Genomic DNA, 12,338 nt, shown 5'->3' on the forward strand with positions numbered 1-12,338 from the left:
CATATGATCTATTTGATCTTAGTATAAATTGGACCAAAATTAAAAGAACAATTATGTATGTCTCTTGAATATGCTCCTGAAGTAGCAAACTTATGAAAATAATTTCAAAAAATATTTGATTAATCATATTTTAGATTGGTACAATTTCAATAATTATCAATTGAAATGTGAAAGTTTTTACATGATAATTCGACTTTATTTCTCGATGTACAACTTAGTAAGATCTCTATCTATCTATTTTATATTTTACTATGAGGTAGACGATTATTATTCCCTATGAAATATATGCCTAAGAAAAAAGTTACATTTAGCTTTTTATACATTAAACTTTGAATTTATTTTATGGTGATTATGTTTTCTTAAGCTTTGAATACAATTATTTTCTTAATTACTTATAATTATAATTCGGTTACAGTTTGTAAATATAAACTGATTTTAATTATTCCGGTTACATATTTAAATCAATTGATTGATTTTAATTTTAAAATCTTTTAATTGTTACTATATTTTAATTTCTAATTCTACTGAAATCCACATAAAAAAAAAATTTGTTATACTTTATTTTTACTCTTTTAATTCTATCTCATACAAATAAATTATTACTATTTTTTTTATTGTGTTCCACCGAAAAGATTTTTTTTGTAGAAACATATTTGTTTAGCTTGAAAATATTCATCGATGCTACTATTCATGAAAAATTAAATTTTATATTTGGTAGTACGAAAATTATTGAAGACTCCAGAAGAGTCAATGCATTGTTATATCGAGAAACAAAGTTGCACTTTGCTAATGTATTTTATATTTTAAGTCTTAAAGAAATTTGTTACCGAAGGATATTCACATAAATGAATATCATATTGAAACAAGAAACGACGGAGATATTTTATCTCTATATTACGAGACATATTATCAACTTTTATCTCTAGTTTGTGGTGTACTTATGATATTAGTGCAACTTAAGCACATGTTTAAGTAAATCAGAAGTTTACAATTTAAAATATATTAAGTTTGTAATTGGCAAGATCGGATGGGTCATCCCGAATCTATTATGATGTGAAATATAAAATAATTTTATATGAATTGAAGGGCCTGAAGTTTCTTCAATTTAATAATTTTTATGTGTTACTAGTTCCCGAAGGAAGTTGATAAATTAAGTAAATGAGCATATTTTATTTTTTAGAATATATATAAGGTGATATTTGTAAATCAATACACCGATCATGTGGACCGATTAGATTCCTAAAATTTTAATTGATGCATCAACTAAATGGTCACATGTATGTTTGTTATAAACTCACAACCAGAAGTTTGTGAGATTATTTTTAGGAGATCGTTTTATATATATTATTCTAGAAAATATTTGATAAATATCATATGTTAATTGAAATTTATACCAAACATCTTGTGAAATATGTTCATACAAACAAAAAATAATGGACCTGAAGATTCATTCTAAGTTATAGTTGGGAACACTCAAACATGTATGTTGAGATATTGAATAGCATCATGCCAACAAATTATTATATACATAAGCTCTCCCCTAATTTATTTAAATTTTAGTTTATAAACCTATTTTCCCATATAAACATTTTTGGATGTGTTGGGTACGTCTCAATTGCTCCAATATAATGCATTTAAATGGGTAGTAAAAGAATATTGGGAAAATAATTTTTATATGAATCTCCAAAGTGAGCCAATAATTGGAGATTTTTTTACAGCTTTATGGGCTGATTATCAATTGGTGAATTAGTTTTCCCAATATTAGGGGGAGATAATAAGCAGCTAAAAATATGAACTAGAAGTTCAATTGAAATGTTTTGAAATAAATTAATAATTGTTATTTTGATCCTCTTAGAAATCAATATGAACCAGAAGTTCAAAAGATAACTCATTTGCAAAGTTTATGAAATCAATCAACAGCTGCTAATGCTCCAATAAAAATGAATGTCCCTGTTGGACAATCTAATATTGCAAATGATTCCTAACCACGCGTGAAGCATGGTAAGCAAATTGGTTCCAAAGATAAAAATCCTCAAATAAGAAAAGGAGCTAAAAACAAAGATGACCCGAGTGAGGATATGAAAATAGTATTTGACATAATTAATTTTCCAGTTCCAGTAGAACATATCAGGTACCTGTAATTTACGAAAATATAGAGATCTCGACAAACTATGTCATGAATGGAATACGATGGAACCGAGATGAAGTCAACGTTGACAATATTTTTGCACATAATAAAGCGCTATATATGTGATAAATGACAATGAGGATCATAAATCAAAGTCTATTAAGGATTATAGACAATGAAATGATTGACTAAATAGATAGACGCAATTGATACAAAATTAAACTAGCTTTGCAAAGCGAAATGTTTTTGGACCCGTAGTCCATTTCATCTGCAGATGAAAATAATTCGATATGAATAAGTTTTCAAGAGAAAAATAATGGAAATAAAATATTTAGAGTTTGAGTTCTTATTCAAGTATATTGATAAATGTCTATCATTGATTTTCAAGAAGCATATTCACTTGAAGTGAATTCAAAAATTAATTAAGTTGAGTAGCATATGAAATACCCAATTCATGTGAAATATGTGTTTTAACGTATTTGACTGGCTCACTTGATAATGATGATCCCGAAAGGATTTAGTTATATTTGACAATGAATTTTTTATATCTGAGGCTTATATTGATGATAAAAATATCATTAAGACTCCTGAAGAGCTTATGAGATATTGTTATTTTTCTTACAAAATAAGTAATTGAAGAATGCTTCGTGAATCATGAACCTTATATAAAACATGATTCTATATGAAATTGTTGAAAGTTCATCAATAGTGAACTACTAATTGGTCCTGAAGTACCATATATCAAATGTTAATATATTTGTTGAGAAATATCATTTGCTATAAATATTATCAGAACTCCTGAAGAGCTTCTGAAATTTGTAGATTAAAGAAATATGTTGGATGCGCAAAGTTTATTTGGAATCGCAAATTTATAATAAAATTATATAGCAAAAGTATTAAAACAGTTTGACATGGACAAATCTGTTGTGTACTAAAATGGTTGCGATGTCATTTGATCTGAGCAAAGATAGTGTAATGCATTAAGAAAAATGATGAACAATTTGAATTGGTCCTGAAGTATCATATCTTAATTCAATTAAGGACACTGATATATTTTACTATATATAGTTATACATGTCGTGGTATTTTATTCAACTAACACAGATATTGGAACAAAGTCAAGCATAATATTTATACCTTAAAGAAACACCAATATCATTCAATCATGTGAAGTTTTCAGTACTACATCAAGCAAGTTGAGAAGACATTTTTGTCGAGGTCTGTAATTCAACACATACAAGAAACTTGTTGTTTTTATTACAAAAGGGTGGTTCATGCAACAATTCAATATGAAGATAATATCAGACACACTGCTAATTTGGAGAAGAACATAATAAAGAAGATATGACAGATCTTTCTACAAGTCAACTTCAAGTAAAACTTTTGATCAACTAGTACTGAAGATTATTTGGTTTTTCATCTCTATATAATTGTCTTTATGAGGGGGAGACACAAATATGCACTGCACTCTTTTTCCCTTCACCATGGTTTTATCCCATTGGGTTTTCCTGGTAAGGTTTTTAATGAGGCAGTTCACACACAAATGATGATGTACTCTTTTTCCTTCACTAGGTTTTTTTTAGAGAAAGAATATCCTTCATGGACATTCAAGGGGGAGTGTTATGAATAATATGTAATGAATGTCCATTATTGTGTAGGTTTTCTTGTCCCCTAATTGTGTCCTATAAATAAGACCCCTTTGTTACAATGTAAAGCACACTTGTGAATAGAATAATAGCAATGGTCTATTCCATTCTCTTCTCTCTTTCTCTTCTCCTTCTATATTCTTGTTATTCTTTAGAAATAGTTCATAACATATATGTTTATATTCGAACACTTTATATTTTATATTGTGTTTATCAAATAGTCTAGTGACTAAATTTTACCTTTTAAGACGAATTACATATTTCATTCAATATCCGTACAAACTGAGTTATACTCACAAAGACTTTAGATGCTATATTTTTGTATTTTAACACAACATACTCATAAATTTTGTTAATAGTGATATTTAATATTATTATCACAAAACTCATAATAATAATCCCAGGTTTTTTGTTAATTTGTTTTATGATTAAGATTCCATTTAAATTGACTTATTTTTAAACTTATGCAAATAAATATTCAAAACCCTTTATATATTATTATAAATTTTTAGAGGTAGTTTATGAGAAAACAACTTATAAAAATAATGTTAGTGAAAATTTATAAATTAACATAAAAGTTTATTTATTTGCATAAGCTATTTTTATAAGCTAAAAACTAAGTAAAATTCAACCCGTAAATAAGTTAAGTTTCTTGGTAAAAAAAATAAAAATAGTCAGTCACAAAAAAAAAAAAAACACTCGTTTAGTTAAATTATTACACTACCTAATAGAAACAGCTTAAAACACGGTTTACAAATGCCATTATCATAACAACTAACAAATCTACTTATATCTCTCTAAATCTTGACCAACATTTGAAGGATATTTAATTACAGAATAGTAAACATAAACAAGAAACGATTTAATAAACAAAAACGAGGGCATGTGTATATTACTCTATTAAAAAAGAAAGAAAAAAAAATGACAGACATTCTACTGTGGACATCCCACTCATGTTAATTAGCTTGACTGTTCAAGGCCTGGAAGGGATGTTGGCTGAAGATTTGATTTGGTGGGAAGACCAGAGGACTGCTTTTGGGACTTTGGCCTTTCTTCTCCCTGCAAAGAAGTCAGCTTCTCAGGACCACTATTTGCTCCTTCCAACTCAAGTTCTGGTTTTCTCTTCAGCTTCTTTGTTAAAACGCCATCTGCAACACGAACATCTTCCAGGGAATTGCTTGAACTTCCCTTTGCTTTTTCTTGTTGAAAACCATTCATAGGACTGGGGACCTGGACAGTTGTGCTCGTATTAGAAACAGGCTTGTTCGTTGACGTTAAAGCAAGACTGCCAGATTCTGTAGCCAATTTCTCTTGTTGGTTCTGCTGTGATGTAATTGAGGCTGAGCCAGCATCAAGTCGAACACTATCCTCTTGCCTCGATGCCAACAACTTCTTCCTCTTAATTTTTTCCTGATCCTAATAACACAAGTAAACCAATGAGATCAACTAAAAAACAATTTTTTTTCCTGACAAATATCACCAGATCCTAGTTATCAACTGGGCATAGAAATCAAATGTTATTCTTCCATTATTAGTTAGGTAATTTAGGTTCGTTAATGTTTTCTTGCTATCTTATTGACAAAGCTAATATTAAAATAAAATTTCTATATTCAAAACCCAAGATAATTTAACTCATTTGTAATGATATGTTGATTTGCAAGTAGAGTTTGTGAAGCAAGGCTAAAAATGAAATCAACGATGGTGGCCTCAAGGGGGAAGGTCTATATAATTTTACCAAACAGAGGGGAAGGTCTAACTAAAACCTTCTTTTCCCGTCCATTTTTCTCCATCCAAACATTCCCCAATAGGTATTCTTATGATCCAAGTATCAATCCACTCACTATACTTGGACCATCATATGATTCTGGGTAAGATCTAATACCTTGAATACCATTCCAAGCATGTGTAGTTTCCAACACGGCAGTGCCATATAGATAAGCATAATCAAGAGCTAAGACAATTTTCATGAAAAACTTTCTTCAACTTTTTTAAAATTTTTAAGAGCAGGGGGAGGTTTTTTTCTTCAGAATAAAGAAGGTAAGCTTCGAACAGTTGTTCATTAATATTAAGAATCCTTATTCACTGTAAAATACCTTATTTTTGGTGTGTGATGCTCTGCGCCTCTCTTTTGCCCTGCAAATTCCACGTTTGATCCCATGGGTGTCCATGTAACCAGTTGGCCATAATCCTGCAAGCTGATAAAGACAAGGAATTCTAAAGGTTAAAAAATACAAATATACCTGTTATAGGATGCAAACAGCTTAACTTAGACTTAACATAAACTACACATTCAGTACACACATGCACATGCATATTATCAAGCGATTAGTAGCATGAATGCTCCTTGAACAAGAGAGTTGTCAATTCAAAGGAATAGAATTAATACAAGGGGGAAATTCCAGCGGTGGGTACTTCTTACACCAATAAATTCTCAAAGCAAATTGTGAACCAGTGAACCATTTAGTTTAAATTCCAGCGACCAATAAATTCTCAAAACAAATTGTGAACCATTTTGTTTTCAGTATAGTCTAAGGGTAGAAGGAGGGGTTTTACGTGTAATAACGGTCAAATATATTCTTTTATATGGAAAGAATATGCAAGTTTTTAGCTTACATGAGAAGGCATTAAGAGAACAAATCAAACTTAATGCAAGCAAGTGAAGAATTCAAAAAACCAAGTTGATTAAGTTTTTGTCCTCAGCCAGAAAACAGACAAGCAACCCAGTAGAACTGCTAAGACCAATATTGCGAATACGGTTTAGAAAATTTGAACTACCTCGACATACAACTTTCTGATCTGTGGACCTGCATTGTCATCCAATCCCTACAGCCATTGCAAACATGGTTCAATAAGGTTTATCGCACACAACACAAATTTCACAATAAGTATTTGTAGCTCAAAAACTTACATCAACAAAAATGTCATATAGTTCACAAATCTTGTCTTCCAATGCGGCGTCCATACTAAAACTCCTTTTAGTTATTGCTTTTCCATCAGGACCAAATTCTTGAACATCACCTGATGCTCCAGCTTTCTGCTGTTGCTCCAAAAAACACCATACAACCCAGGTTAAATAACCAAAACATTCATTAAGCAAAAATATTTCTGAAAAACTATTATCAAACAGTGGAAACATTAAAAGATATAGAAAGGAAATGTGATCGGGTATCATGATTACAAGAAGCAATGAAAATGAGTCAGTAGTTAGCTATCCATATTTAGTGTTTGCACTGCAAACACAAAATCACATTGGACACATTAACAGAAGCACCCAATAGAAAGAATGACAGAAAACATAGAGCATGATGTACTAGCTTATTTTGAGGAAATAATCACTTTCTTTTCCCTACTTCCTGAAAGAGGTTTACTATTTACCCAGACATGGTATAAATTATTATTATGATGGGGAGAACAAAAACAATAATGAAGAACCAAAAAAGCTAAACAAATATGGAAAATGTGAGTATATCATACAATGCTGACTGATACAACAATCAATTTATATGTGAGTATTTTTTGAGGCATTATGAGCTTATCAGAATTGAACGTGAATTAAAAGAAAGCGCATTGAAGTCGGTCTACCAATCTTTATAATAAGAAATGTTATAACAAGGGCAACTAAAATAAACCTTGGATTCCAAAGCCGGGGCCTGCATCTTAATCATATCAACAACTTCCTTTTTTATCCGTTGAAACCTATCATCCTCCTCCTGCTTTGCCGACATACCCATACTGATCATTATTTTTAAGTTTCTCTGCCATAGGAAAACATTGTATGAGAAGATAAGTAGTTTTAGGAATTGAGAACCAAAATATACCAAACATACAATCAATAGAAACAATGAATAACAGTTAGAGAAACTACTCAAGATAACTATAACATCCAAAATAACCAAAGGTAAATTAGAGGTAGGATTTTTATTCCTCAAAAAAGACCATTTTTTAGTGACACGAAAAATATAAAAAAATACAACTTCCTGATAGTGATAAAAATGTCATAGTCATATTCCCATAGCCACATGTACCTTGAAGAACTCTAATAGAAGAAAAATTTAAGCATTCTTTCCAGAAAGTCACAAAAGTTGATCAGGAAGTCACTCAATCCACAATCTAAACTAAGCATACATTTGATTATGTCAAGAATGTATCTATTACTGAAAGCATATCTCCATTATTCTCAAGTCATATTATAACAATAAAGTCACTCAATCCACATTTTAAACTAAGAATGCATGTGGACAACAATGTTCTGCTCAAAGCATATCTCTCCATTATTCTAAAATCATATTCTAACAATTAAACAAAAAAAAGTTGTACATAATGGAGCAACACTGTACAGGGGATTTCAGAGAAAAACAAGCATACTCAAGTCTCAACACTAATACTTTTGGAATGCAACAGTAAATGTCAGTTGGAAGAAGCGCAGGGGGGGACTGAAGTTGGATCAGGATAAACTGAAAATGAAGGGGTTATCTGTTTATATTTAACAGCGGCAATACCTTTAATGTTCTGAGTTGCATCAAGTGCCCAAGAATACTCATAAGACGATTAATTAACTCCTTTGATACTTTCCCTTGGCTTGCCTGTCGCAACAAAAACATACAATTAATATATAATAAGTTCAAATCCCTTGAGCAAAAAAATATAGAGAATCATGAAATTAGAAAGTAACAGTTGCCAGTACCGCTAGTCTAGCAACTTTAGCAAGCTTTAGCTTTACTTCTCTGGGCAACCTCCTTTTGACTGCCTGGGATGTATTATCAGCCTCTGGGTTTTCCGCTGCAGGGGGCCTTGCTATAATATTATTAAAAAAAAACAAAAGAAGAAAAGAAAGGGTAAAAAAATAGAGTTAGCAACAAACTTCCCACATTAATCAATGTATGAAATATCAAATTGGATACTTACACTCAGCAACCATTTTCTCTAACTCGCCAAGAGCCTTCTCAAGCATTGAAGATTTTGGCCTAACACTAGACCCGTCTTTCTTGTGCATGTATTCAGATTTCTGCATAACATTCAAAAACCCATTAGTAGGACAGGAACTATTTGAACAAATTTTCATGCAGAACCAATCCATATGCCCAAGTACAACTTCCATCATCATAGTTCAAATTTGATGGAACAGGCAAATATATAGTTTAACAAGAGCACGACATGAGGATAGTTTACTTAACCCTTTCCATTATTTTTAAATATAGCACACCTGCTCCAGTGTATTTCAGTTCAGTGTCCTTAAAATTAAGTGGCTATCATTTTAAAATGAAGCATCATGTGATTGTTGTCGTTCATGCAAATGCAAAAAGGAAATGGAGTCAGCAATGCATATTCTTTTTTTATTAATTGGCACATTGTTGGGGGAATTTGGTTCATTTCATCCAGCACAGCATGTAATCCTTCAGTGTCAAAGTAGAACTTTATCTCAATGACAATGGAAAGTGGTTCTGCAAAGAAAATTTATTATTTGGAAGGCAGTAGTTCTTGAAAGCATCACGGGGCCCTTATGGTCTAAGACTAAGAATAGGAGAACCCTTTTGTTTAATGCCTAAAGGAATTGATGAAAGAACCACAGTGCAGAGGACCTCTTTTATCGTTTTTTTTTAAGTATTTATCAAATAAAAAAATTATAAAGACAACAGCAAAAGAAATAAAAACTTACAGTTGCTTTAGTGGAAAACTTTCCCACAGCCACGTTAAGATCCGGCAGTTGACGCATGCCATTTTTTTCTTTTGACCGACTAGGATTTTGTAAGCCATCAATACTTGTCGAGGGTCTTCCAGGTTGGGCTTTGGATTGTACATAAGCTCCTATCTTCTTATCAGCATCTTTTGCTTCTGACATGGCAACAGGGACATCATCACTTGATGTTTTCAAAGAGACAGAAGAGATTGATATTGGTTTAGTATCCGCAATTTTCTTTTTGGAACTATTTCCATAGACATCTAATTGATTCTGAGGTTTCAAGGATTCATAATGTCCATCGGGTACAACAAAATTCTGTGACGAATTACACACATTCTTCGCCTGTGTGGAAGCTGTTTTCCCATATGCTGCCTTTCCCACTTTTACATGCTTATTTGATCCATGGTCATTATTACTTTCGCCTCGATTCTTCACTATATCTTTTTTGCGCCTTTTCTTTGGTTGCTGGTTGGGTAATACAGGAGGCTCATCACTTGTAATATAGAAAGAAACAACAGAAAATCAATAATAATAATAATAATAATTAATTGTAAGACTCAATTTTTTACTACAATCTTCAACTAAATTCATTAAATATGTACAAAATTTGTAGCCAAAGTATCAAGAAAGAGTATTTAGCTATGAGCCAAGATGATAATGTCCAAATGTTGTCAAGGCACAAAAACAAATATTATATTTAAGGGGTTAAATATGTTTTGGTACCTATAAATTAGGTAAAATTGGACTTTGGTATCTATGAAAATTCTAACCATAAGGGAATATTCAAAGGAGATTTGTCAAACAAAATAAACTTACGTGCGTTCCAATTTCCCCCTATTTACAAAGAACCCATCATGTTTGACTTTGGAATTATCAACCTGAAAATATTCATCCTGCAGTGCAAAGCGAACAGTTAAACAACGTATAAAAGTAATATATAAGCAAAAAAAGAATCATCATAAGGAACAACACTATCCTATATATCAAGGTCAAGGAACACAAACACAAATACCAACCAGCTCAGCGTCATCGATAAAAGAATCTTCAGTATCATACTGATCATCATCAGGAACATCAGGCAGATCTTCATCATCACTGCTATCCTTACCCTGAAAAATGAAAATGATTCAGCATCTAATTCATGATTCAGCTTATTTGAAGTATCATATAGTAACAATTTCATTTCAGCAAGCAATATACACATACCATGTAAAGACGTTCAATCTTCTCTATTACAGCACTGAAACGGTGAGGCTGAGCTGCATCATTTTCCTCAACCTCAACAGGTTCTCCTCCCTAAGAGAAATGGGCATAGACTTGTCAAAATAGTAAAAAACTACACCGCGCATAAAGATCACGTGACTGGCAAAGTACAGCATGTATACAAATGCGTACTGACTACTAAACCTAACTTTACATATTTCTCAAATATTGAAGACTGTGTCAGATCACAGACAGTTGAATTGTATCAACTAATCTACATGTAAAACTGAGCTCGTAAAATTTTCAATTTTCAATTTTCAACATACCAATGCTAATCTACAAATGTGCACTGAAGAGTAACATATTTTACTACGACGAAAACAAGAATAACAATAAATAAGAACATGTAATCAAGTTAAACAGATAAATAAAAACACAGCACTATTGAAAACAAAACAAACAAAAAATTACCCCAAAACCCTTTGAAACCCCAAAATAACACTCAACTACAATGCAGAAAAAATCACAACAGCAAAATCTGAAAACACTTCAATTTATAACTACAGATTAACAATGCACGCGGAAATTAAATCCAGAATGAAGCACAGTGAAATTGAAGGGAAACAAAGAATTCTCACCGGAAAAGCCTCCGGCCGGGATAGTTGAGAAGTGGAAGCGGATCCGTTAGGTTTATTAGCGTCTTTCAACAACTTCTTCCATGATACTATGGTTGTCTCTCCTGGCCGGAGCTCCACCGTGAACAGTTGTCGGTCGCCTTTCTTGACGAACGACGAAGACTTCTTCTCTTCATTCATCGGAGGCGAATTTATCGAAACCGATGATTCTAGAGAAACACGGAATTGGAAATTGGGAGAAAGTTGAGTATGAGCCCTAGATGAAGAACGAGAAGAGAATTGCTTGCGGATTGCGCGGGATTGGAAAATTGAGTAACGAAAATAAAAAAGAAAATGGAAAATTAAATAAAATTGAAAAAATTGACACTGTTTCTCTCTGGTGGTTTTACCTGAAAAATTCGAGCTATAGCTTGTAAAAATTTTCCTGCTCTTTCCCGAGAAAAAACCAGAGGGGAAAGGAAACAGGGCGGATAGTATCTATGGACCGGGTCGTACCCACCCCGAATTGAAACCAAATTGAACGGGTTTTAAGATTGGTTTATGCTTTTGTCAGAAACAAAAGATTTAGTTTATGAAATAAATCTAAGAAATAAATTTATCAGAAACAAAATATTAAAATTGATTTTAGTCAAAAAAAAATAAATTAAAATCAATAATCACTTATTTTTTAATTTTATTTAAATTTAAATTTTAAATAATTTTTCTAGTGTCGTGAACTTATTCTCTTTTTCTTCAATCAGCAAAATCGGTACCTAGCAAAGCCACTAAGTTTGGTCTAGTGGTGAAGGTTTATATCCTGGGTTCGATCCTCAACTCATCGTAAACAAAAAAAAAAACAAAATCAGTACCTAGCAAAATCGTTTAAAATTTTAAAAAATTAATAATCATGAATAAGTGGATCGACCTCTTAAATAATCTATCCATTAATCTTTTTTACGGTTCTAATCCATACCAACTGAAATAAACTCAGGGGTTAACTCAATATCTTCAATATGCTGCTACCCTAATTCTTCTTTCTCTCCCTCTGCCGCTCCCGGGCACCAACT

At 31.9% G+C, this 12,338-nt stretch overlaps 1 protein-coding gene across 6 annotated transcripts; it reads right to left on the reverse strand.

Annotated features, from left to right (window-relative positions):
* Positions 1-4,476: 4,476 nt before the first annotated feature.
* On the reverse strand, positions 4,477-11,876 carry LOC123906274 (ubinuclein-1-like). Of its 6 annotated transcripts, none has more exons than XM_045956149.1 (14): positions 11,682-11,843; positions 11,296-11,548; positions 10,661-10,750; positions 10,471-10,563; positions 10,271-10,347; positions 9,431-9,947; positions 8,680-8,779; positions 8,459-8,568; positions 8,274-8,357; positions 7,404-7,529; positions 6,683-6,808; positions 6,550-6,597; positions 5,868-5,969; positions 4,477-5,190 (listed from the first exon to the last, which is right to left on the reverse strand). In XM_045956149.1, exons 2-14 carry the CDS (start codon positions 11,470-11,472, stop codon positions 4,735-4,737), a joined length of 2,106 nt encoding a protein of 701 aa, XP_045812105.1. In that variant the 5' UTR covers positions 11,473-11,548; positions 11,682-11,843; the 3' UTR covers positions 4,477-4,734. The 6 variants fall into 6 exon arrangements, with proteins under 6 accessions (XP_045812105.1, XP_045812102.1, XP_045812101.1 ...); XM_045956146.1 differs by having other exon boundaries at positions 11,296-11,501; positions 11,682-11,824; XM_045956145.1 differs by having other exon boundaries at positions 6,683-6,811; positions 11,296-11,501; positions 11,682-11,824.
* Positions 11,877-12,338: the final 462 nt, after the last annotated feature.

The sequence above is a fragment of the Trifolium pratense genome, linkage group LG2 (assembly GCF_020283565.1).
Source record: "Trifolium pratense cultivar HEN17-A07 linkage group LG2, ARS_RC_1.1, whole genome shotgun sequence".
NCBI lineage: Eukaryota > Viridiplantae > Streptophyta > Magnoliopsida > Fabales > Fabaceae > Trifolium > Trifolium pratense.